A 27,726-nucleotide genomic window follows, 5' to 3' on the forward strand; every position below is an offset into this window, starting at 1 on the left:
GGTGGGTCACTTGCATGGAGAATGAGGGAGCTGGGCTGGGAACAGGGGTCTCACCCTGCCTCCCCTCCCTGCTGTGAGCCTGCTGCACAGTGACACCACCACATTATGTGACATGCAAGAGAAAGGTGATTCATGATCCACTGCCAAATACTTTTATCATTTATCCACCCAAAACATCACTGCTCACTCACTGAGAGCATAAAGGCAACCTTGAAAGCTGGTAGCATTATCACCTGGGCAGGTAACAGAGCAAGCTCTGCTTATGTGTATTTAAAAGGAAAAACCAAAAAATCACAGCCCTGTGCTCTTCCCACAACTGGCAACGTGAATCTGACCAGGGCAGATTCCCTGGAAAGCAGCCAAATCGTGATGTTTATAAAGATCTTGTCTAGATCCATGGACACCCTTGTCAAGAACTACATAGAGCTTTTCATTATTGAATTCTATCTTTTCTGAACTTTTATTCTCATCCTGTTTCCATTGTTTATTTTCCCGTGTATTTGTAAATTTGAGAGTTTCTTTTCCCCCAGCTTTTATGCATTTTGCTCCAGTTTTCATGTATCCAAACACCTTCACTGTGACTTACTTAACTGAGTCTGGGCTCTGTGGCATTGCATTTCCAGCACAAAAACAAAAGTACAAGCTGCTGTTCACATCACTCTTCTCCACACAGTATGAGGCTAACTGTCATAGAAAAACCACAGAAGCAGTGCAAGTGCAGAAAACAGAGGAGCTATTCAGAAAGACAGTTTCTGAAAAATATACATTGAAATTGCTTTTATTTTTGCTGGAATTAAAAAAAACATAAGAATATTGACATTGCATTTAAAACCCCCAGGAAGTTAAAGATTATACATTTTTGTATCTCTGAAACCCAATAAAAGTGTCTCCATCATGCCTTTTTTAGGAGATATCAATGTATGAACGTTTTGAACCAAGACTTTTAAACACATGTCAGGCTGTCCAAACTCCACAGTGCTCTTCATTAAATACACAAAATGTGTCATTTCTGGGAAGGAACACTGCCCAAAAGTCAGACAATTCAACAAAGAATTTCTAGGAAAGACATCAAACCCCAGTCCTTAAGGGAAGGAAAACATGTATTTAAATGTAATCACAGAACTTTAGTTTGGGATTTCTGTTTTAAGTTTTGAGAAGCGTTACTGTGTGTGCTGTTCTCTCTGCTCTACTCCATGTACTAATACTGTCAAGTACTACATTAGGAGTGTTCTTATCCTAAAAGTAGACTGTTAAGCTGGTATAATCATTCCTTTACTTCTTCCCAGTACTGCAAATAAAGTACACTGACAAGGTAACACACAGTTGTATGCAAACACCAAGAGTCACTTAAATTACCTGAAGTTTGGAAAGAAAATTGTGAATTTATACAGCCATGATGCAGATTGTATGATTTGTCTTCAGCAGGGTTAAAGCAGTATATACACAGCTGGTTTAAAATGACACATTTCTTCTCAGTGTGTCAGGTAAGAAAAGCTTTCTATGAAAGTCCTTTTGAAAATTATCATCTCGAAAATCTTGCAGCTGCTAGGATGAAACAATTGAAATTGCTGCTGCTTTGGCTCCAGACAAGCAGATAGAAGTTATTTGCTTAGGAGTAGAGTCCCTCATGAATCCTACTGGTTATGGGGATGAGAGCTCAAAAACATTGGTCTTGCCTGTCCCAGTAGCTTATTACTGCAATGATAGTATTTGTGGAATTCATTCATAAATATCATGATACATTTTTACTTAAAGTCATGTCCTAACAGTAATAAAGATGATAATCCTGGGGGAATAATCACATTAAATGTATATATAAGAACAATATAAAAGAATGACAAAGTTTTATTTCATTACAAAAGAGGTTTCTCTTTTCTTTTTCTGCGAATTCCTTTTTAAACTTTTTAAACTAAAACAGGTTCATTCTTATGTCACCAAGTGAGGGGAAAAAAAATCAAACCCTAAAATTCTGATGTTTAGAAAAAAACAGGAGAACTATTATCATACTACAAAACATTTCACTTTACAACAACCCCAAAGAGTTATCTATTACCTGGATGATAAAGAAAAACAGGGACATGAGAAGGATAAAATTCTCTACTCTGATCAATGCAAAACTCTCTGACCTTAGGGGAAATTTGTACAGGGAATGAATGTGTGTGAAACCAGCCAGAGAGATGCTATGGATCAGGAGAAAAATCCTGCCTTTATTTTGGTGTTTTAGAATTTTTCCAGTAGAAACAGATGTGTGAACCATTTCAACTATATGAAGCAGGTACATTCTAACAATTTTCAACACAAATCCCAACACTTTCATTTTACTTAACAGTATACTGTCTGTCAAAAAAAAGTCAGTTTATTTCATATTCTTTATGATGAAAAGTGTATAAACTGCACTTTCAAATTAAATCATGTTCCACCAAAACTGGTCTGGCTTTAAGACTGATAACTTTAGTGGAGAGAATTAAGATGCTTCAGCAAGTATCAATTTTCTGTTAAAAAAATGTCCGCAAGATGAAATAAAAAATTTTCTTAATTTAAAATAAGCAGTGTAAACAGCAAAAACAACAGAAGCCACAAAGTTTCACGCACCAGCTGCTAGCAGACAAATAACTCCAAATGCTCATAGAACTTTGTATCTTCCTTTGTTGGTTGGTTGGTAAGAATTTTGCTGCAAATAAAGAAGAGGATAACCACAGTTAAAAGTGAAGATGGATAAATGAATTGCAGTAAAACTCCACTAGGTTATTAGCTGGCTATGTTGTAAAGCTACAGCAAACCAGATCTCTCAACACTTACCAAATATCAAAATGAGGGGAATAATCCTCTCCCCTGCCTGATGGTGTTGAAATTAGGAAACTTATTGGGACCCAACTCTGAGGGGTCTTCATTCAAAAAGCTCTGTCAATGTGTTATCTCCATCTGCTGGCTGATAGCAGCCATATTCTAGCTGACTAACCAGTGCCATGCATTTTTAGGCTGTTCAGTGTTTTTGAGATCTATAGGTCCCAGTCCCTGATATTAATAAAACCTTATGCTAGAGCATCAGCATTTGCAGAAGTCAATCACAAAGCATACATTAAGGCACTTTCCCTCTGCTTTCTGGATATTGCACTCACCAATCTGATGAGCTCCTCTTTTATAAGTCGTGTGATTTCTGCCTTTGCTTTCTGTACAGCAAGTTCATTGGCACCTGAAGATAAAAATATGTATTATAATCTTAAACATTTTCTGTATATGAAGCCTCCTGTCTACTTTCAGAAGCACAGTAAAATCTGCTGAATATCCTCAGCTATTTGGTGAAGAAGACTCTATTACACAGAATTCCAAAGCTTGACTGTGTTCTCTTTTAAGGATGATACTCCAGTCATAAATGATACTATTCAGAAATATGTAGGATTTGAGGTTTCTTTGAAAAACTCAACCATTATGACATTTGCCAAGTTTTTGTTGTAGTAGTTGATGTGATTTCTTATACCTTTAATACCCTAAACAGAATTCTGTTTTCTTCCTTATTTCACAGTGGCACAGACCTCTTTGTGCCAATTGTTCTTCCTCTGTTCTTTTCCTCTCCTCCAAACTGATTTCATACATTGGCTGTTGTTCTGTGGCAGGTGAGGACAAGCCACTCTGTGATCCCCATGGATCATTTGATAAGTGTATAAAGATAAACAAGTGTTTTTCAGTAATTGCAAAGTAACTGCAGCAAGTCTATAACTCAAAGTGTCCAAACACTGACTACAGAAATTCCATGTCTAATTACAAAACTAGACTCACAGCTTTAACAGAAATATTTATAAAAAGAATACATACTTTCAATAGCCAAATAAATCTTTCGTTCTCCTTCCTTGGGTTCTTTGCCTGGAGGGAAATAAGTTCCCCTGATTGTAATGGCAGCTTCAGAATATTCACTGATTCTCTGCAGTGCTTCTTTGGAGGTAACTTTCCATCTGGCAGTCTGCAAGGTGAATGATAGGAGAGGATCAGCAAGGAGAAAGGCAGCACACTAAATGGCAATCCATTAGTTCTGCCAGCATGGGCATAACCTCAAAAATAAATACAGGGAATTTGTACTTGATACTGTGAAATGTAAATCCTCAAAATAATACATGAGTTAGATCTGAGCAGCAATATTGCTGAATGGCAGAAATACTCAGGTACTACAAAAAGGGCAAATAGTTTTATCAGTCATGGCAGTAAAGCCTTTGCAAAAAAACCAGACAGTGTCAGAGATTTGGGTGTTAGAGAAGTGTGTAAAGGGTGAAGAGATTTTTATCTGATAACAAATACATGTTTTTCTGATACTCTCTGGAATAAGTCCAAAGCACTGCATTTATATAACCTGAGAATTAATCACAGTTAATGTAGCAATTTCAATTAGGTATGATCAGAAACAGAGACACAGTATTTTACTGGTGTAAGCATGAAGAGAGGTTTTGTTAAATGATGGTCGTTTCTACTTGATTGTAGCAAAATGGTTACTTGCCTGTGGGAAGTCATTGATCTCTAATTCTTCTTCATATCTCTTGAAGGATTCATTCTGTCCTCCATCCTGTTTCTCTTCCTCCTGCTTCTCTATGGGTACATAATTGAGCTTGGCATTGATTTTTTCAGCCAGTTGCTCTGCAATGGTCTTGGCAGACACAGTAGGAGCTTGAATTGTGCCTCCTCTCAGGATAGCATTGGTAGCCTGCTGCATCACATCCTGTAAAAGCACAGGTCCATACTGAGAACAAGGCAGCCAAAAAAAGTCCCATATAAACCAATAAGGATTTCATTAAAGCTCTCTATGTAATGTAATTGTCTACACAACAAATACAGTCTCCAGACTTCTGCTCTTCCTTCCTTCCTCTCAACAACTCCCTTCACACCTGCAAAGAAAAGATCTTAGTGGTATTTTGTATTTTCAGCTTAAAATATCTTTGGATATTCCAGAACAATTATGCTCAATCTAAACAAATTGTACATCACATGTACATCCCATGCTTCAGCAGAGAAAGATGTTCTGCAACTCTGCCAAAGCTGACACAACTAATTGTGTAATGTTATCAGTAATGAATTAACTCTTTGTCAGGGCAGACAAAGCATTTATGGTTCTGTAGTAAGTCTTATAAACAAATCAGCTCACTTACAAATCCTATATAAGTGAGTTAGCCCAGCCTAAATGAGATAAACCATGCAGTATATACTAGTGTGCAGAAACACTAAATCAAATGGCAACCACAGAACAAAGAACTCAACAACCTTTATTAAAAAAGAGTAAAACTGGTCTGTAAAGAGCCTGACCTTAAAGTGGAAGGGAACCATGACTTGTGCCTCTGCTCCAAGATTCTTCTGGGCATTGATTCTCAAAGCCAATCTTTTAGCAATTTCCAATTTTTCTGCATTGCCAGCTGATGGTGTAGGAGCATTTGATGTTCCTGGTGCTGCCATGTCTTTTACTCTTTTCTTGGAATTGAACATGCTTTCAATTTGTTCATCAATCTAAAGAAAAGAACAATTATTTCATCACTGCATTTCCACTAAATAATCTTGTCATGATAAAGAAACACTAAGGGACATTTAGTTTACATGTTCTTAAAGAAATTAATCTTGTATAAATGGCAGAAGCCTGCCCAAAACTACAGCTCAACAAAAGGATGATCTAATCAGGAAAAAGTCTGAACACAGTGTTTACCTGCAAGGTCACAAAAAGGAATCTATCCAATATTAAGAAAGGAATTTAATAAGATTTAAAATAGAAAATGCTAACATGAATGTCTTTGAAACACTTCAAATAAAAATATGTTTGCAACTGAGAACCATTGTTCTATTTCATTTATGCAAGAATAATATCCCAAATAATTTATGTGACATTTACAGAACTACACACATTAAGTGTAAAATACCAATAAGCCAAAAAGAGACACTGAAAATCTTCCTAGATTTTGATCTTCATAGCTGTATCTCTATATTTGAAGAAAACATGCAGTCAGTAACAAAGGTCACAGAGTAACAGAAATCCATGCACTCTGCAATGTATTATGCAACCTATGGGTTAGAAATTCAAATGTATTGTGAAAATCCTAAGCAACTTCAATCCTATTCCCAAGTGCTTACATCAACAGCTGTATCTTCATCATCTGAATCCTGCAAGCCAAGAGCTGCTTTCTGTAGCTTCTTTCTTTCATTAGCCAAAGCCTGTTCTGTTTCATCGAATTTAAAACCTTTGCCAGAGAATCCACTGCTTTTTTTAATCAACTTTCCCTCCTGAAAACAAAAACATGTATTATCATACTTAGGAGTTTCAAATCCTAGTTCTCATAGTCATAAAATAACTTCAAGATAATTTTGATATTCTTTAAAAAGCATATCCTAGCACATTCGTAAAATGCTTCAAATTTAAAAGCTGCATTTCACAATGAAATGTAATTTTAAAAACCTATGTTAATTCAGCAGAGACAGTACCCTATTGGGGTTTTCTGTAAGTATACATTTTAAATGCTTTTCAAATGCAGTATAAAAACCCTCCATTTTTTTATAGCAGAAAAACTCCAAAGTCACTCTTCTCAGCATGAGTGAGATCCTCTGATGGTGAGAGCTCTAGAAATAATCATACAAGGTCTGTGAAAGGGCTTCATTATCTTGTATGTGAATTTTGTTAAAAGCCAAAGTGCCTCTTATACCATAGGTATTTATTACATACGCAGTAACAAGATTTAAATTCTCAAGAACAGTTCTTTAATGACATTAAAGATCTCAATCTTGAGGTCACTGACACACTGAGCCAAGCACACACGTGTTCCCAGAGAGGTCACCCATGCATGCACAGGCATTAAACCTGGACCAAGCCACCTACAGAAGAAACAATTACTTACAGCCTTCTGTTGCTCTTTGAAGTCAGCCCAGAGCTTCTCCAAATCAGGAGGAATTGGATTCCCAGACAATTCCAAAGCCTTAATGATATCACCAGCATAACGTGCCTGATCCTCAGTAATGAATGTATATGCATACCCCTGGTCAAAATTCATTTAAGAGACAATTAGGAAAAAGCTCTAAAGACATTATCTCTAAATTTATTGAAGCACCCTTGCACAGATGATGATTTCTAGTCAATGTAAGTAATCATGACAGCCATGCAATAACTTCTTTTTAGTGGAAGTGTAGAATGAATAATGTGATTTCCCAGGAAGTTGATACAGAGGTAATCATCCAAAGATAGTAAACACTGAAATCTCTCCTTCCAACCAGTGTTGTCATGGTTCAAAGTTTGAAAAATTAAAATCTTTTCAATTTAGTAGGGCACATTTCCAACAGTGCAAAACACCCAAACTTTCAGCCACAAATGGGATTTAAAAGAACACTCAGAAATCAGAAGAACACGTATCTTCCAAATTTCAGATTGCTGAAGTTCAGAACATACTAAAAACACTCTTCCCACCAACAATACAAACTAGCCCCTCTGTAGCTATCCCTTAGAACAACTTCATCAAACAGTAAAGAAGGGGAAATGCCAGTACTAACACTTGACAAGTATGAATGTATGAGTATATGGGTGTACATACTTTATTGCCAGCTCGCCCGGTGCGGCCGGCTCGGTGCACGTAGTCCTCATAGTGGTTGGGACAGCTGTAATTGACCACCAGCATCAGCTGCTTCACATCCAAGCCCCTGGCTGCCACAGATGTGGCCACCAGAAGTTTGCAGGTTCCATTCTTGAAGTCATTAATGATGCTGTCTCTGTCATACTGATCAATACCTGCAAGACAAATCAGTTAATTATAAAGCTCTGCTTTAAGCCACGAGAATTTGTACACAGGTCAAAATACCCTCAAACTTTAAACAACCAAAACCACAAGCAAATAAAACTTCCAACACTTTCACACTTTTGAAGGCAAAATACATTAGCCAAAATAACCTCTATTATTTAGAATAACTTCTAATTTTTCAACAACCATAAGATGTTTTCCCATACCAGGAACCCCAAAACATTTTTTAATATTATTCTCTCTTTTGTACTTCAGCTGAGACCTCATCTGGGGGCTTTGTGTGTTCTCTAAAGAAAACAGAAATCTCAGAAGAACAAGAATATTTTCCCTCTTCTATTGCTACATTCCTGCTGAACAATGATTTTGTACTTACTGATTTTACACAACACACTCCAAAAAAGACTCTAAGTTTTAAGATACACTGGGATGGACAGCATTGTAAAGAGATTTTTCTCCTCTTGCTACTTCCATTCTATTACTACTTGATAGAAGAAAAATAAAGCAACAACTGCTGTTACTGTGGAATCTCAAATAAAAATATCATCTGATACTCCCCATGGCACTCACTACTCTGCAATAATGACTATAGTCAGCAATATTCCCTGGGAGGTGTTAACTCTAACAGTCCTCTGGCACAGACACAAGATGTGGCATCTGATGACATCTCACAGAGAACAATGAAGAGTAATTACACAAAACTATCATATCTATTTCAAATTAAGAGACAATTATCCTCCCCAATTATAAAGCAAAACCTGCTTATGAGGAAGTAATAGAATTGGTACTATACAAGAACTAAGTGATTTTTAACTACTGGATACCAAGATCCTAGTTGGGAGTTGTTAATATAAGTCCTTAAATTTGCAGATTACCTCCATGGAGAGACAAGCAAGGATAAGAGGCCCTCATTAAATCTTTCAACAACCCATCAGCGTGTTCTTGCTTATCTACAAATATGATAACAGATCCTTTCTCCTGATAATGTCCCAGTAGCTCCAGTAACTTCAGAAATTTGTTCTCCTCTTCTATGACAATCTGGAAGATGACATACAAAAGAGTATAATTTGTATTTGAGTTATTAAACAAATGCAGAGTGTAGAAAAGGAAAAATCATGAACAGGAGATGAGTTTTTCAGGCTGTTCCCACAGTTAGTGGTAAAACAGCTGTTTAGCTTAGTGCTACAAACCAACTTTAAAAATCACACTGCATTTGTATATTAAGGTGTTGATTTATTCTAAGTTCATTTTTAATAAGGCCACTAAACTTCTAAAAAGAAAAGCTCTGTGGTATATTGGTTTATATTTAACATTGCTGGGAACAATCCTCTGCAAGCAAAGAAGATAAGCGAGGCAGATGTATCATACTCACCACATGCTGCTCCACATCAGAACAGACAACACTCCTGCCTCCAACCTGCACCTCTATGGGTTTGCTGAGGATCCTGCGAGCCAGGGCCTCCATAGCTCTGGGGAAAGTAGCAGAGAACATGACAGTCTGACGGTCAGGCCTGACGTTGTCTACAATGCGCATGACCTGTGGTGAGAGAGCGGTCCCCGTTAACATCAACTGCTGCAACTCCATTTCACACCCACACAAAGCTGTCATCTCTAAAGTCAGGTGGTATCTGCACCTCCCAGACCACAAAACATTCTTTACAGATTTCCTCTAGGCACCAAGCTGCTGGCACTGGAAGACGGCAAAACTCGCTGGAATCAGAAGGAAGTTGTGTGGCAATATGGAATCTGGCAGCAGCTCAGCAAAAATCCTAGGAAATGCAGCAGAAACCCTACAGCTCAAGAGACAAACAAAGGGAATTTTTCTGATTTTGGAGAAGAGTACAGCCCATGACAACTGGAAGAGCCCTGGATGTCCAAAGCTCTCAGCAAGTCAGCAGCATTTCCAACGTTTTGTTCTTATCCCTTGCCAAGAGACATCAAAGATTTTATTAACAGACTAAAACTACTAATACAACACCTGTATCAAGGAATTACACAAGGATACCACAAGTACTCAGAATGAGTATGTAAAACACTCTGTGTATTAGAGAAAAATCTAAGCCATATAGGAACTTATTGAAAGCAAAACAGAGAATCATAGAATGGTTTGAGCTGGAAGGGACTCTAAAGATCTTCCAGTTCCAAGCCCTTGCCATGGGCAGGGATATCTTCTACTAGATGTGAGGATAATATGATGTTATAATAATGTGATAATAGATAGGAGAGTAATAGAAATATTAGAGTCAGCTTAAACCTCTGTCCATATGCAGCACATCCTTTTGAACATCCACTGGCAGATGTAGCATTGCAAAACCCTTGATGTGACAAACAGTCTCTTTTGGCACCACCCCCCGTGTCTTGAATTACCTGAGGCTCAAACCCCATGTCAAACATTCTGTCAGCTTCATCAAGCACAACGTACGTGACTCTGCGGAGGTTTGTCACCCGACCTGTGAAAGGAGAGGAAAAAACACATGGGAAACAAAATCAAATGGAAATCTAGTTTCCCTTACGAATATTTTTTTTAAATGTTATATAGTCTCACTATCTTCTAACAAAGACATTAATTAATTTTTAAAAAAATTCACTGAATGTGAATTTTAATGTTCACACTTTAATCACACATACATTCTGGGAAATGTGTAAGTATGCACAAGGCCCTTTTAGTTTGTCAAACTCTTCTCTTGCATACCATCATAGGGCCAGAAGAACCTGTAAAATTCAGAAAACTGCCCTCGCCAAAACACATCATAAAACTAAGACTGAGCTGAAGCAAGGAGCCACATCAGCCAGTATCTGACAGCGGCACCTAGAAAAGAACATATTAGAGATTACAGCGCATGTGTGGAAGGCAAAGCCCAGTGCTAACTGCTGCAGCCTCAGAAAATTCCAAAATTCCTTTATACACAATCTGTAATGCTTCCTTGGAATTCAGAATAACTATATGAGGATAACCATACTAGTTCTAGATCACTGCTAATAATAGGCATAAAACAGAGTAAGCAGTCTTTTAAAAATAACTATATATAAAGATTAAAACCTACCCAGTAACACTACTGAATTTAAAAATCAAGAACCACCCCAAACTCTGGGACAGGTTGAAATAAAATAAGCAAGTTGTGTTTCTGTGAACATTTTGAAATTATCATGGACAGGATAACTAGCACCCTTCCCAAACAGTGAAGAGATTCCCCTTCATGAGAAGGATTTAACTCCAGGACTTAAAATCATACTCTGAAACAATATAAACACATTCAGTTCCACACAGCTGTGGAGTGACACTGCCAAATGCTCTCTGACTGGGAAAGATTTGTTACATTTTCTACAATTATCACTCAGACTTGTGCCTATCAAACTACAGAAGAATTTGGTCCTCTCAGCTTCACCAAATTGAGCTGAATCCTCAAATTATTTAAGACATTACGCGCTGCATTTTTTAAGATATGGAATTCAATATGAAGGAACAAAGCAAGTATTCCTTACATCTACATATCTATTTAACATCTCAACACTTTCATCCCCAAATAATAACTTTGTAAAATTACTTGGGAACAGCATTAATGTACCTACCTTTGACGATATAAGTCTTGGAAGCCCAGTTCTATATGTCTTGAAGGTACTTTTTTCACAGAAGTTAAATAATGTCAACAGTTTAGTAGAGGTTTTGATGTGGAATAATTTAATAATAAAACTTTATCTAATAAGCATGCAATGGTTACACTAGGACAAAACCTCTTAAAGCTGCAGTGGCTCAGTTTAATCAATCTGAATATCTGATATAAGGTCAGTTCTTTTACTTCTGAGCAGGTATTTAGGGAGGGCTTCTTTGTCTGTTTTTAAAGCCAACAGATAAAGGCAGAGTCAGATGCTCTCGTAAAGCAGGGAACTGCTGAGCTACTCTAGCATGGATCAACGGGCAGACAAAATAAGCAACTCTTACATAACCTTCATCTAAATGACTCCAACTTAAAAAATTTGGACCAGCACATTTCAAGTTTAGCAATGATAAACATTCTCAAAAACTCTTCAAGAATGTAGTATTTCTTGTCCTCCCCAAAAATGGCAAATCAATATATGCTTAAACCTATTATTAGTGCTATAAATTCTCAACAGCTATACAGTGCAGCCTGAAGAGATATAAGAAAATTCCATAAGACCATTTATCAAAATACATGAACTTTTGAATCTGTTAGAATTACACAACAAATGTAATAAAAATATGCAAAGGAAAAGGTTTTCTACTCACCATTGTTAGCTGCTAACATGTCAATCATACGTCCAGGTGTGCAAACAATAATTTCAGCACCTCTTTTGAGTTCAGCTATCTGATTTCAAAACACAGCAAACAATCTATTAGTTTTTGCTCAGTGATTTCTTTCAGATTTTTGAAACACATATCACCTTGCAAAAAAGAAAACCACCTACACTGTAATACATCTGTTCTATAAACATGAATTATGTAAATTTTTAATTAGTAATTTCTTCAAGTCTTTGGAGAACTTTGCTTCCAAGAAGAGTAACCCCTGACAGTCAGAGTTACCACCACACCTGGAGCAGTTTTAATGAGGATATGACTTCAATATGCTTAAGAGCCTGTAAGAAATGTCAGTGTACCATAGATGGTCATTCCTGTTGTTTCCATAAATGGGTGGGGTGGAGGTGTGGAAAACCTTGAAATTAATCTCTAAGTTACTTCAAGATGCAATATTTGATAATGCAATAAAGCAAAGTTATCATTTTCTGGCTTTTGTTATCTTAAAGGGAACTCTCAGAAGAATACAGCTTCCTAGTAACTTTCAAACTATTATATCCCACTAATAATTCAATTTTAATTTAATGCACAGTACATACATAAAGACAAACAGTCTGAAATTTTTAAGGATCATACCTGAGACTTTCCAGGATCATTATTGTTTAAGGCTAAGTTACATGCAAAGCTTTTTGCATTACTACCATTCCCACAGAGAAAATCCATAATGAAGACTGCAAATGTACTAGATTAATGGAAAAGAAAAATCAACTAACTTTGCTACGAAAGAAACACTGAATAATGAAGCCCAAGCACTCTTTGACAAGCCAGGCATGTGTTCTGCATACCTGTTCACTGATTCCTGTTCCTCCATAAACACACACAACTCGAAGCCCAAGAGTCTTTGAGAATTTCTTGCACTCCTTGGTAATCTGCAAAGCCAACTCACGTGTAGGTGTCATAATGACAGCTGAAAAGCAAAACATTTTCCTCATACATTGCAATATAAGAGATGTTGTATTTTCCACAATAGAAATTAATCTTTTGTAATGATGTTTACAGCAATTCACTTCCTATTTTCAAGAATGTAATTTCAAGAAAAAGATAACTGAGACATTATGAGGAAGAAGTGGAAATCTGGTCCAAGTGTAAGAATCAAGGGAGGAAGGTCTCCCAGATATGTGGACATGGGAGTGCTATTGAAACAACATGAGATAGCACAGTAATCACAAAACAATATTAAAGATCACTGTGACCTTTACCTAAAAAAAACCCACTTATCAATGGACATTAGTAAGCACTTCTCCCTATAACCAAAGAACTGAAATCCCATCTAAAGCATATACTTGATGTTATATTTATTTAAATAGTAACTTTGAAAATAAAATCATTTTACCTATGGGACCTTCTCCTTCTTCTAATGCTCTCTGATCCATAATGTGTCTGAACATGGGCAACAGAAATGCAATAGTTTTTCCACTTCCTGTTTTAGCAATGCCAATCAAATCCCGTCCATTCATAATTGCTGGGATAGCCTGGGTTTGAATGGGAGTGGGCTTTTCATAGCCATGTCTTCAAGAAGGAAAAAAAATGTTTTAAGAACAAAATAGAATTTGATAGATGTGAATAATGAAGTTGATAGATGTGAATCATGAAGTTATGCTAAAAAGTTTTTACATATTCATATTTACATATATATATATATCAGTGCCCTTCAAAAAATACAGATCAAAATGAGCAGCAAAAGCATGATACAAATGGCACAGAATAGTTAATAACAATAATTCAACACAGAGTGTTGATAAACACTCTGGTGACTATAAATGTAACATTTACATGGACATGTGGCATTCATTATGCAGCAAAGTAAAAGGTCCTTCTCAAGGACACAGGACAGAACACAGTGAGCAAAATCAAGGATGATACAGTTCAAAAAGTGCTTGCTTACTTTTTGAGGGCAGTGAGAATCTTCATGGAAATACCACATTGTACCCACGTTTTTATTGGTTTGGGACAGCCTTTACCCTTGACTGTAATTCCCTCCAGCTCCAGCCTGTACACGTTGACCTCTGAAATAGAGTTTATCTTTTAACAGAGTCAAACTTGATACTTTTCTAATATCCTGATCAAAAAATTCTTGCTTTGTCCCTTTACATGAAACACTATTTTTATCACTACCAGAAAAACAGCTTTTTGCTTGTTAGACATAAACACAGGAGTTAGACTGAAAGGACTGAGGTTAATTTTCCAATCAAAGCCTCATATATAATTATAGTAAGTTATCACAATAGAGATATACCCTATTTGACATTTTTCTATAGCAAGCTGCTCCAAATGCATTTTACATTGCAAAGCATTTGCTGTTCCTTAGCACACTGAAATCCACCATTCTTTTCTTCAATCATACCCAAGGTGTTCTGGTTGTATTTGTCTTTACCTTCTTGAGTCATTTTAGCTAGTTCTGGTACTTCAACATAGAAGTTTTTCCTGAAAGGTTCATATTCTATCTTTCCATGATCCACTGGTTCTAGCAGCTTTCTCTGCTTGGTCTGATAGCCAGTCAGGGCAGTCTGAAGGTCAACTTCCTCCTCTTCTGAGGAATACTGCAGAGATCACAATTTTTGTGTACATTAGGATTAATGAATTATGAAGGTGTTTGGCTTTTGACATTTATAGAGCAACTATACAGAAGCAACAGGTACTTCTTACTGAATTAGACATGAAACTGAAGACATGCTCTTAACTTAGGAATCCAAATTGTTCTTTCCCCTAATGCTTTCATGTTTCTCCCAAACCTTAACTCTCACCATGTTCTGTGTCACTTTCACGGCTTTACCAATGCCAGCTACCAGCCCAGTCATTCAGAAATAATCACTGCCACACCAAAGAAACAGTAAGAGGAAATGAAGAGAAAGCAGCCAGCCAGCAGAGTGGTGTCACACTGCAGTCACAGCTCTGACAGATGTCCCCAGCTCAGCTTTGAAGGAGCACCACTAACACTGGAACTGCATGCACAGAGCATGGCCTGAAGTGGCTGAGCTGCAGGGCCTGCAGGGTGTTGAGTCAGTGACTCAGGCAAGGCTGCCCCTCCACAGCCTCCTGAGCAGCAAAATCCCCACACCCTTCACAGCTCTTCAGGCCAAACACCACACACAGCCACAGGAAGCAAGAACAGGCACTTTGCCTGTTCACAAGAGAAATACAAAACAGTTCCATTACCTCCATTGCATCTTGGTCATTCTCCATGAGCTCCCCTTTCTTCTTTTCTGACTCAGCAGATGCCTTTTTGGTTGTCACCACAGTTACCACCTTGGTAACAGTTGGTCCAGTTTTCTATAAAAAACGTTTAAAAACATGAATGCACTATTGTACAAAACAAAGACCATCCTGTAAAAAACATACAGAATATTTGTACTTCTGAATACATTATGCTGAACAATTTATTTCCTACTTCCCTTGGTGAAATTTTATCAGAATAATGCTTGATAAACAGTTTCATAAAAACACCAGGAAATTATAGTTAAAGCAAACATGCATTAAGTGCATATAACTTGGTGCTTTTTTGCACTTTCCCCTATTTTCCCCAAGCCACTTTGCTATTAAAACACAAAGTCTTTAAAAGCAAGAAATATTTAACAAGTGATTTTACCTTTTCACTCCCACCTCCACCTTTCACACTTCTCATATTGAACTTCTTGACCTCTTCTTTTACTTCTTCCATATAAGCATCTAAAGGATCTAACTCCTCATCTTCAACCTCATTGCCTTCTTTTTCTCCTTCTGCAGTTTCCTCTTCATCATCTAATAAGAGTGAAAAAAGAGGATGAAAGACAGGGAAAGACAGAAGTCCTTACATGTGGCAAACTGCTGTCCACCCAAATAACTACAGCCCATTATATTACCATATAATTTTTCCTCATACAGATCTCTCCAGTTGGTTTATCAAAAATCTATCTTAAGCCATCTGACATCATGACCAGATTAAGGCTTTTTTATTTTACAATTTACATTCTGAAGAGTAATTAGATGCTTTAAAAATACTGTAATAAAATATTACTAGGAATGGAAATACTCTGTTATATATAAAGAGTTTAAATACCATCATCATCTTCTAAACTCCATTTTTTCCCCTGTTTCATCTCTTCAATTTCTTTTTTCAGCTCTCCTATGTTTTCCATTGCCTTCTTGCGTTGTTCTTCCCTCCATTTCTCCACTCTTTCTTTACGTTTTCTCATTTCTTCTTCTAGTTTATTCTGATCAAAATTCTATGACAAAAACCAACCAAAAAGTGAAAATTAATGGCCATTGGCTTTATTTATGCTTCTTGAAACAAATGTAACCATTGAGTGAGCAAGCTGTAGAAGCTGTGGACATCCACAAACTTCCTGATTTAAATTCTTTATCTTTTAAATTTACAAGTGTTAGAAGCCTCTACCTCAGTGGCCACAGCATTTGTGGTAGCATCTTTGTCTTTCTCTTCCTCTTTGTCATCTTTGTCCTTTTTCTTTTCTTTGGAAATGTCCACACCATCTGTCTTTTCTTTAGATCTTGATCTGAAAGGTGAGATCAGAGGTTTCTTACAATATTACAGCTTTTCTCAGGGGGAGGATACATCTACGATGGACAGAAACAGAACTATAACCACCCTGTTATGTTTTCAAACACCACAAAACACACTGCTTCCCAGACAATCTTTCCATGTCATGGAATTGCTTCCTCTAACTCCCAGTAATGTAGACTCTAACCCCATCCAGCAATTCATGTGCTTTTCTCATTTCTTTGCAGACTTCATTTTCAGAGCTCTTAAAATTGATACTCCAGTTGTTCTGTACTTTATTTTACACCTCCTTGAAGTCAGCATTTAGAAAAGAGAACAAATTTCCTGTTTGTGGAATTTCTAGAGGAATGTAAAGTGATCTAGCAACTTGCCATGGAAGCGTGAGCATCCCCCTAAACACATTGTCCTGGCTCTTCTCCTGGGAAAAGCTACTCATGTAATGCAAACATAACAGGCAGACTTGCACTGAAGATAAAACCCAGTTTTAATGGGTTTTATTGTACTTACTCTGCTTCCAGTTTAAAAGAAAGCATCTAAGCCTAATTTGTGCTAGCTCATGACAATAAATATAAAATTCCCTTTAGCTAATTAAATATAATTAAGTGTTTTTCTAGTTTGGACTATTCTGATACAAAACATACACTTATTCCCAAAGCTTTTGTGATTCCAGCTTGTCATGATTTCTAGAGTGCCATCACTACTTGTGCTGTATAGAGACTGTTGTTATCATTTACAGACTTCCCACTCATTTTACAGCAGAGCCTGACTATATGCTGTTTTCAATTATACCTGAAAACCTTATCAAGATATATTTAAAAGACAATGACCTACAGTAAACCTTTACAGATTTCTAAAGTTAAGAACACAAGAATACCTGTTTTCTGTCTTCCTGTTCTTGCTTGGACTGGAGGATCGGGACCGTCTCCCTCTACTCCTGCTCCGTGAGCGCCTCCTCTCCCGGCTCCGGGACCGTCTCCTCTCTCGGCTCCGTTCCCTTTCTCTGCTCCTCGAACGTCTGACGTGCAACAAAATTGTCTTTACTGAGGACATGCTCAGAGTCTAACTTTAGCCCTCCATTGAGGTACAGGTTGTGAAAGGAACCCACCAGTCATCAAGGAACAGGTTGTAAAAGAAACCCACCAATCATCAAAACCACTAAGAACTTACAAACTCCAGCACCAGCAAGCATTTAATAAGCAAAAAGCCTTAACCCATCACAGACATCAGCAAAGTAACTAACAGGAGTGGGAGAACACCAACATTCAGCAGACAGGCACTTCCAGGTACAATGACTGGAGCTGATGTCGTACCTTTGACGCTTCCTGTCCCGTGAGCGAGACCTCCTCTTGTCCCTGCTGCGTGACCTGTCCCGCCTGCGGTCCCGCTCGCGGCTCCTGGAGCGCCTGTCCTCGCGCTTCCTCTTGTCCGACGGGGAGCGGCTCCTGGAGCGGCTCCCGGAGCGGCCCCGGGACGCCGAGCGCTTCCGGTAATGCCTGCACAGAGGGGCACGCAGGGTGAGCACCACCACCACCATGGACAGCAAGCAAAAAAACTACCTGCATTTCTGACTTTGGAAATGTCTAAACTTCTGCAATCCTCTTGCCAAACTGATTAATGTACATACTATATGTATAATATACGTAATATGCATATACACTCCTAGTGACGCTGAAATTAGAAGGATTATCTGGTCACGATTTTCTTTTGGTTTTAGAGTACTGTTATAAGCACACCAGAACATCAAGAACAGTTTCCTTTCCAGAAATCCACTGACTTCCATTTTATATATAGGAAAAGCTGAAGGCTCTTTGAAGCTATCCCAAAATCTGTTAAGCAAACAAAACTGCTCTTTGTTGCTTTTTATACAATAAATGTTTACCCATGTAAGGTAGGTGAACTACAGCTGTGCTCAATGGGAAAGCTGTCAGACTGGAATTAAAGAAACATAAATCCCTGAGGAAGTGACACTGTGGTCAATGCCTTTACCACGCTGACATCAACAGAAATTCTTTCATTTCAAACAACACACCAGAAGCTGTCAGAAGTCAGCAAGGCTTGAGGAGTGTGATGGAGATGGGGGTCTCCTTTCCTCCCCTCATTAATGCTCTTATCCCAACCATACTGTGGGGCAGAGCAGGGCCAGGAATTTTCTAGGAAACTCTTCCTAGAGTGAATGTAGAAGAGGGACCTTGACTGTGACCATTTCCTCTTGGTCCAATCCCAGATTTTCAGACACCATGCCAGAATAATTCCTTTGTTCCTGTGGCTCAGGACCCACAGACCCTTTCTCCTGACAAGCCCAGCAGTCATGCTTGAGAAGAGGGAAGAAGGAGAGAAGGCAAGACTTTAAGCCCCTCACTCCTTGTTTCACTTCCATGGTAGTATAAAACAGTTCAGCTCTAAAAATAGCAGTGTATTTATATCTAGTCTATGTTATGTTGTATATTTAGGCAGCACATGCACTTGGAGTCAGTACAGTGGCACACACCCACATCCTGCCTATCAGCAGGATAACTGACTGCAAAGAACATTTGTCAGCATTGAGATTTTTAATTTCTTTTCCATCTCCATCACAAAATGCCATGGGATCTGCTCTACACTTCCTCTCTTTCTAACCTTTTTGTTTTAGAGAACTAATTTTGTTTTTAATTTTTTTTCCTCTATAGTGTGCAATAACGCCAAAAAGATGATTTCAGGTTGCAGAAGCCCCAGTGTGAGGAACATTTCCTCACACCAACCCCAGCACATGCAGCCCCCACCCATCTCCACCCACCATTCACTCTCACACTCTTACCATTTCTTCACTTTTAAAACTTTAAACCCACTTTTAACATTATTTTTAGCCCAAACAGACGAACCCTGTCATTTTCAGCACAGAAGCTGCACTGTGACAAGCAACTGAGTCCTGCTGGCTGGAGTGCCAGAGCTTGGCTTTCAATTCAGGAGGCTCTAAGGGTGCCCTGTACCACCCACTACTGCCCCAGCTCATCGGGAACTAATTTAGATAGATCTGTGGGAGTGCCCAGTTCCGCACTAGATCACTAATGTGAGCCTAAGGTGGTTGTGAAATTTCAAGTAATCCGTCTCCCTCGGTGGAGATGGACCTGGGAGCCGTTACAGTGTAGTACAACTGCATGTGGGGACTGTCGGGTCAGCTTTAGTAAAAAAATCTGATTAAACTACGAGACAGAGGCATATGCCCGAGAGCAGTAGCAAATTTAAACTGTGGAAGTGGTTTAAAGCCTGGTAGGTGTGTGCAGCTCGGTATCATCTGGAGCACAGCTTCGGCCCGAGACACACACAGCACAAAGGCACGTTACTGCCGAGCTGGTTACAACACCAATCGTGTCTTTACATCAGCTGGGACAGGGCAAAATAAACGTGGTCCATAAACACAAAAGGCACAAGCAAAAACACCTAAACCAAGCTAACCCCCCTACGTGGCTAATTACGACATTTTGGAACAAGCCCGAGAAGGCCGGAGGTGCTCCGGGAGCCCGGGGTCGGTGCCGGTGAGCCCCGGCAACTCGGGCCAAGCCAGCGTGGGGACCCTCGGCCCCGGCCGGAGCCCCGAGTGCCCGGCCCTGCCCTCAGGGCCGGCTCCAGGCCCGGGCCCTGCCGCGGCGGCCTCAGCGCCCCCGACAGAGCCGGCCGGGAGAGCTGCGCCACCCTGTGTCCCCCTCACGGCCGCCTCACCGCGCCACCACCCCGAGCGCGCCGCGATCCTCAGCGGGCAAAGCAGCGGCGCCGCTCCCTCACCTGGACTCGCGGCCCATGGCGGCGGCGCTCCCGCTACACGGCGGCGGCCATTCCGCGCCCGCACGGCGAGAGCCCGGCGGGAGCGCCGCCCCTTCCGGGCCGCGCCCCGCTCCAGCGCCCCCCGGCGGACGGAGGGCGCAGCGCAGCCCGGCCCACGAACCGGGGCGGGAACCGAGCCCGGGGCGGCCGCACACAGCGCCGAGGAACGGGTAACAAACTGGCTTTTAATAGAAAAAAAACCATCGGCAATAAACATGAAACAGAACTATGTACACCAACAGAGGTACGTTAAAAACGGAATAAAAACGGAATTTCTTGCTTAAAGGTCGTTTCTTGATCAGCATTTCTTCATTGAGATTTCTTCGATTTCTTAGCACCCCTCCTAGTGCTCTGCCCATGCAAGGGTATTTACCTGATTAATGGTAAGCATTAAAAATTCATAGCTTTTTGCAGGTACTGGTAGAGGGATTTTTTCCAATTTATTTGTATTACATTTGGGCATATAAATAGAGAATCAGAACAAGTAATTTTTGAGCAAACTCATTATTTACATATCTCAGCCTTATCTTAAATGACTGTAATTTCAATTTTCTGAAATGACTATCTAATATAAATAAATTTAAAGCTGCTGAATCAATATCTGTGCTAATAGACCTAAGTCAGAATTTTCTGCAACCCAGCCCTGTACATCTGTAGTATAATACTCACTGTAACAGAACCAATTTAAAAAACCCCATGAAAATGGTCAAATCAAAACATAAAGTTCTTGTATTGAGGCCACAAACATGTATCTCATTTAAAAGTCAGAAATGCATCACTAAAATTACAGGACAAAGCATTAACAGAGAATAACCAGCTGAAAGCTGGGCCATTTACAGAGGTACAATTAAATACATCTGCTCCCTAAAAAAAACTTCTACAGAAAAATACCAAGTTAAATATGTAGTTTACCAATACTAAAAATAGGCAACAGCCTACACTACCTGAAAGTCCAGATTTGAAACAGAAAACTACAAGCTGAAAACACTACCAAATTCAGCTTCAATAGAGATTTTCAGAGACTTATCAGTAGTGTTCAAGTTGACTATTTGGAATGACACTTCCTCTCACTGTGCAAAATTCCTAAGAGAAAACAAAGTTTTTGTTTTTGAAAACAAAACGGTTTCCCTGGTAAGTTTTACAAACACTAGAGCAAAGATTTGATACTGCAGATTGGGTGCCAATATGTAAAACTCTCATGAGATAAGTGTTAATATAAAAAAAAGTATCAAAAAGCACAGGTGTGAGCTGCACTAGGATTAGGTTGCTGGAAACTCACAAACAGATGTGATTAGTTCTCTTTCTTCTTAGTGTTTGATTAATGACCTTTATAAGCACCAGGACCTTCTTGCTGTTGGTTTTGCCTAGCTCTTTTCCACAACAATCATCAAATTAAATTAATCACAATCACAACAAATAATGAATGGCAAGGCAAGGACAACAAAGTGGCAAGTTTCACCATCAACATTCTCCAGAAGCAGCTACTTGGTTCAACATTCTGAACTTGAACATTTGAAGAGAATACAGGGATTTCTTTTCTTTAGAGCTTTCTTTAAAAAATGGGACCACCACAAAATGAGCAGGTCTTGTTAGCTATAGTCATACAGGATATACACATATATATGGTTCTGCTGAAGGGAATTCTCTTCCTGTTCTCACTGAAAAGAACAAAGGCAGCTTTGTCAATGTTTACGAAGGAAGGGCATCATCTAACTAAAACAAATAAATCATCCACTGTCACTTGCATCCTAACCTTCACATGTGTAATATGCAGACACAGGATTTAAATAAACTGAACCAACACAACTGGCAGTCAGGGACCCTGCTCTCCCTTTCCCAAAATGACTGGATTTAAGGCCCCTTTCAAGCATTCCAAAGGTAAGAATTTCCATGAAGGTTTAGACCTGCCTGCACAGTCAAATGTTAAAAGGAACACAGTCCAGAAAGCTTTAGTGTAGCTACTGTGTGGAATTCTACAACTGTCATGGTGCTTCAGAGCCAAAAACCAAAGTAAGTTCATGGCAAAAGATAAAAGTAAAGAAATAGACACAAAGGTCTGTGAAAACATCTCCCATTTTGCTGTAGGTGTCCATGGAGCGACTGATCACTTCTGCAGGGATTCCAGAGAGGAGAAGAGCAGCAGTCAGTACTGTCGTTTTCACCTTCTTCTCACACTAGAAGGGAAAGAAAAACCAGTATCACGTTAGTTCTCCTAATCCAATTCTGCTTTATGTGTCATCAATGTTGTGCCAATTTCACACGTTCCAAATCCCTGGGTAGGAGCAGCAGGTTTGGATGGATTCTGTCCAGACACACTCCAGGAGTCACAGCCCTTATCCCAGACACAGATCCTGCTGAGATGGATCTACCAGTGAGAGGCTGGTTAACAGCAGATCAAATTCATCCTGATATTCTGCCTCCTTCACACTACTCCTCCCAGCAGGCTGAGCTGTGAGGCTGGCAGCTGCTCCTGCAGGAGTAGGAACATGCCTAGAGAAGGGAAATCCAGGTGCAAGAAGCCAAGCCTGGCATCTCCACTGTCAGAACTGGATTAATCTCAGCACACTATTCAGCAAAAAACCAGAATCCCAGAATGGTTTGAGTTGTATGGGACCTTAATGCTCATTTCCTTCCAATCCCCTGTTACAGGCAGAGACACCTTCCACTAGACCAAGTTGCTCAAAACCCCATAAATACTGTGAAGATTTCTAACAGTAAAATTATTTAGACTTGAAAACCAACTGTTTCTGTTTTAGAACAACTTAATTTGGCAGTTTTATCCTCTGAACTCAGAAATGCTCCAAAACCTTTTGAAAGCTGTTCCATCCTTAAGATGAGGAATCCCAATAATGCAAGTCTGACAGGCAGGAAAAAGTGACAGTGACTGAAAATTCTAATAATTTGATGATACTTGCTAGATATTTTAATTTAATCCAATCTAAATAGGGCTTTCAAGAATATTTCTGAGTTTCATGGGAGAAAAATGTAGGTTAACAAAGGGATTGACCTCACCCACCCACGTCTAACTGCAGCAAAAGCAAGCTGTGGAAAGCAGCCACCTCCTGAATTCTGAAACTGAAGAGTGGATTTTAAGTGCACCAGAAACAAAATCAAGATGATGTAGCAGATGAGCTGGTGCAAATCTAAGGCTAAACTTACTGTTTTGTGTTGTGACACATCAGTTTAGAATGACTATTATGATATACTTAACTACAAAATAACTGTTGATTTATTCTGATTTTCTACAAGTAATTTATTATTCCTTTTAAAATGCAAATTTTCCCTTTTTACTATGGATTGAACATCATTCAATTCCACTCTGCCCCGCAGACCTGACAAAATCATCAACCTAACAAATGCTTCAGGAACAATTACCTGTTGTAAATATATAAAGCAAGTAGTATAGCAAATCTTGCTAATAAGCAGCAAGTTTCACACACAGATAAATGTCTCATTTCAAGCTGCCATTCAAACCAATACCAGCAGTGGAATGCAGAGCCCTTAAAACTCAACATTCTGCCTCATTTTTTTAGCAAACACTCTCCCAGATTTCGTCAGATATTATATGCAGAACAGCTGCATAATTTGCATATTATTAGCAAAGCAAATAATAACCAGGGAAGAGCAGGGTCTAGAAGAAAAGCAAGTTTCTTGAAGACATGAAAGAACTACCTGGATTTCCTGGTCAGACACTTTTAATTAGGCTACAGCTACACAAGCTGCAAGTCCATGTTTTCACTGCAACTTTAAAAAAGGTCCTGGACTAAATCTGGAAAGATAAAAAACTAGTAAAAACTATCAGTGCTGGTCATTCAACTCTACAGTTTAAAACAAGGCAAGAATACTTCACATGCATTGGTCCTAAAACAATACAATCTAAACACAAGTCTAAATTGAAAACACTTCAAATTAATCTAATTCTGGAAAAAAAATTACCTTTGGAAAGTACTTGGACAGCCCCATGTAAGCAAGTTGTAGAGTAAGAAATGGTGCAAATATCGACTGAAGGAACAGAAAAGAATATATAAAAATTAACTTAGTCAGAATAGCTTAGAAACACAAAGATTTAATCCTTCCAAAGCATAGAAGAAAAGTAGTAGGTAAAAATTAATTTGTGGAACAGAGCAAAGCTCTTCTTGAACACTACAAATTTAAGTACACAAGTTACATGCCAAAAATAAGGTTCTGCCCTCTATTCTTTGAGACTTCAGAACTGAAATGGCAGAAGAGAACAGCAGGGTGTAGAACAGAGCCCAGTTTGTAAAACTGAGCCCAGGGATGCAGGAGCTGGACGGCTGTACCTGCATCACACCTCTGTGCTGTGGTTCTGGCTGGCACTGGGAGTACTGAGGAACTACTTTTCCCAGGATGATAAATGAGCAGGATCTACTTGGTACAACTATTATTCTTACAATCACAGAATTACTTGGGTTTTAAGTGACCTGAAAACACATCTCATTCCAAACCCATGGCCAGGGATATTTTCCACAAGACCAGGTTGCTTCAGGCTCCATCCAGCCTGGCCTTGGACACTTCCACAGATGAGAACTCCATTCTTACTCTATTATTCTTTTGTAGACCCTGAACTAGAGGAGCAGCTGACTCATACGCTCACCAAGATGGGAATAAACTTGCAGGGGATTTAAGCTGCCACAACTATTCCAGTGCATCTGCTCCTGAACCACAACAGACCAAATGTGCTGCTCTCAGTGGTTACATAGTGGCTGTGTTGGTAGCAGATTAATCTTAGAGAATTCAGTGATTTTTTTAGGTTTTACACAATTTTTGGAAATGTAAAGAGTGCTTGAAATTCCCACCAATCAGGCCCAGATATTTCCCAATAATTTGCAGCAAGCAGCACACCCCAGCAGGATTGCTGGCCATGTCCCTGAACTCACCAGGTACTTGCACACAAAGGCCCTGACCGCGACGGCGAGCAGAGCGCACCCCACCAATCTGAAAATGCGGAAAGAGTCAAACTCCTCCGCCGCGCTGCCGTTCTCCTGGCTCGGCTTCTCGCTCATCAGCTGGTTCCTCAGCTTCAGAGCCTCATCAAACCTGGACAGGTACTGCTCCAAGCCGTGCCTGGGCGGCCGTGCCGCGGCCTCGGAGGGCAGCTCTGCCCTGTGACGCTGCCGGAGCTCCCCTGTGCCCTCGGGGACCAGCTCTGGGGCTTTGGCAAACAGGTCCTTGTCCCCTCTGAGCTCTGCCGTGCCGCCTGCGTGGTCGCTGGAGCCTGTCACATTGCACATGGAATCGCCGAGCACAACCCGCTTGGAAACTGAAGGAATGGGGAGGGAGTTTGATTTATCTTGCTCGTGCTGAAGCTTTAGTTCTGTGTGACTTTCGTCATCTAAGGAAGAAAAATAAAAACAGAGTTATGCACGCCGTGTACGTGGAACAACACTTCAGCTGTACTGGGTCAGGATCCTGGGTCTCTGCTTCCCAAGGGAAAAGACAGATTTATGATTAAAGAGGGCACTCTTCATGGAGCAGACACAAGACATAAGGCAGTGCAATGCAGGTCAGAAATTGAAGCAATGGAGATATTACAAACACAGAATTTCCTTAAGGAACAGCACTGCACACACAAGCAGAAAGATCCAAATACATAGACTGACATTAGAAAAAAAAAGACCAAGATTTGCAGAAAGTGAATCAACCAGAAGAGCACGAATACCTGACAAATAAGCAAACAGAAGCACTTTAAGCACTTTAGCTGCCTGTCTAGTGTCAGAGGCAGAGCAGTGTTAACCTGCTCTGTACCAAGCCTGAAGACCCATCTTACAGAGACGGAGGTGATGGCAGAGAACAAAAGGCAAATCAAGAACGGTCTGGACCTAGCACAGAGCAAGAGCTGACACTTGAGGAGTACTTTTCAGTGTCAGACTGATTCACAGCTCATGGGCATCCTTGTAAACTGAAATCTGAGAACTCCTTCCTGACAAGACAGCCCATTTGAAGAATGCACAGAGATATAACTGAGCTACCTAGGATATGGTTCTGCAAGAAAATTCTGCATAACAACCACAAACATCTATGTCACTATCCAAATGTGAAATGACTTTGCTATAAAAAGCCAGCTATGAAAGCCAGCAGCTACTAACTAAAAACATGGGGGAGGCTCATCGTTTCTTCAACTAAAAAAAAACTACTTGCAGTGAAACGACAGCTTGGATGCTCGCTATCTAGGGCCCGAGTGCCGACCTTTCTGAGGGCACGGGGATTGTATGGGCGGCTCTCAGGCAGGTCGTGCTGCTTGAGGCATCCCTATGAGGGACCGGGGAGCCGGGCGGCCCTGTCCCTGCGGGCAACCAGCCGCTCCTGCTCACCGGGGAACCGCGGGCAGCGGTCACGGCCGGAGAGGCCGAGGCGTCACCGCAGCCGCGGAGCCCTCACAGCCCCGCCGCACCCGCCACGGGGCTCACCCTTGCCCGCCGCGGGCCGGTGGAAGCCCATGATGCGGTTGATGCGCTCCTCCGAGTTCATGAGCAGCTTTCTCCGGCGCAGCTCTGCGCGGCGCTGGGACGCCGAGAGCCCCGCGGGGGGCCCCGGCGGTGTGGGCTCCCCTCCCGCACTGCCGTCCGCCATCCCCGGCACCGCAGGCCCGGCACCACGGGTCTGCCTCGCGCGCAGGCGCCGGCACCGCCCTCCTCCAGCCGCTGAAGCGGGAGCCGCCATTTTGGGTAGGGGCAGCAGAAGGGCGGGGCGCGCTGGCAGAGCGCCCTCCGCGCCTTTCTCAGGCGGCGCGGTGCCCGCACTAAAGATGGCGGCCCCGGCCTCAGAAGTGACGTCACGGTGCGAGGCCGGGCAGGGGCGATGGCGGCGCTCAGGGACGCGGGTGGCGGGGACACCCCGAGGCAGGGCGGGGCTGGCCCTGCACACTCGGGACAGCCTCCACCCCTGGCACTGCTCCCCTGTGGGACTGACGGGCACACCGAGGAAACACCAACAAACACCGCTCCGGGACGCCAGAGCCACTGGCATTATTCAACAGGGAGCGTATTGACTTCTTTCCAGTAAGATCCGGTTGGCACAATATTCATCTTTATGTGCACCAAAAGTCCGGTACGCCTCTCCTGGTGTGCCGGGTGATGAAACTGCCACGTTACTCCTCCTTCACCTGACACCAGGACACCATCAGCACCAGTGCCCTGCACGGCCCTGGCACCGCAGAGCTGCGGTCCCTGCCTGGGGGTACTGCCAGGAACAGGGTTCAACGGAGAGCCCGGGGACACTGCCGGGAACGGGACTCACCGGAGAGCCCGGGGCACTGCCCGGGGGCACTGCCAGGAACAGGGCTCACCGGGGAGCCGGGGGCACTGCTCGGAACGGGACGCACCGGAGAGCCCGGGACACTGCCAGGAACGGGACTT

The 27,726-nt window shown here is 40.9% G+C and overlaps 2 protein-coding genes across 2 annotated transcripts; both read right to left on the reverse strand.

Moving 5' to 3' along the window:
• Window positions 1–749: 749 nt before the first annotated feature.
• On the reverse strand, window positions 750–20,388 carry DDX46 (DEAD-box helicase 46). Its single transcript, XM_058034808.1, has 23 exons — window positions 20,312–20,388; window positions 17,863–18,045; window positions 17,427–17,567; window positions 16,430–16,547; window positions 16,094–16,259; window positions 15,644–15,795; window positions 15,214–15,327; window positions 14,432–14,597; window positions 13,943–14,063; window positions 13,391–13,566; window positions 12,843–12,964; window positions 11,992–12,070; window positions 10,113–10,195; window positions 9,118–9,282; window positions 8,621–8,783; window positions 7,545–7,738; window positions 6,858–6,995; window positions 6,100–6,249; window positions 5,287–5,484; window positions 4,487–4,705; window positions 3,814–3,958; window positions 3,120–3,193; window positions 750–2,671 (listed from the first exon to the last, which is right to left on the reverse strand). The coding sequence occupies exons 1-23, from the start codon at window positions 20,326–20,328 to the stop codon at window positions 2,624–2,626; spliced, it is 3,132 nt and encodes a 1,043-aa protein (XP_057890791.1). The 5' UTR covers window positions 20,329–20,388; the 3' UTR covers window positions 750–2,623.
• A 383-nt stretch (window positions 20,389–20,771) lies between these two features.
• Window positions 20,772–26,956, reverse strand: CAMLG (calcium modulating ligand). Its single transcript, XM_058034704.1, has 4 exons — window positions 26,779–26,956; window positions 25,249–25,703; window positions 24,287–24,352; window positions 20,772–22,524 (listed from the first exon to the last, which is right to left on the reverse strand). Exons 1-4 carry the CDS (start codon window positions 26,939–26,941, stop codon window positions 22,333–22,335), a joined length of 876 nt encoding a protein of 291 aa, XP_057890687.1. The 5' UTR covers window positions 26,942–26,956; the 3' UTR covers window positions 20,772–22,332.
• Between the last annotated feature and the right edge of the window lie 770 nt (window positions 26,957–27,726).

Source organism: Melospiza georgiana, chromosome 15 (assembly GCF_028018845.1).
Source record: "Melospiza georgiana isolate bMelGeo1 chromosome 15, bMelGeo1.pri, whole genome shotgun sequence".
Taxonomy (NCBI): Eukaryota; Metazoa; Chordata; class Aves; order Passeriformes; family Passerellidae; genus Melospiza; species Melospiza georgiana.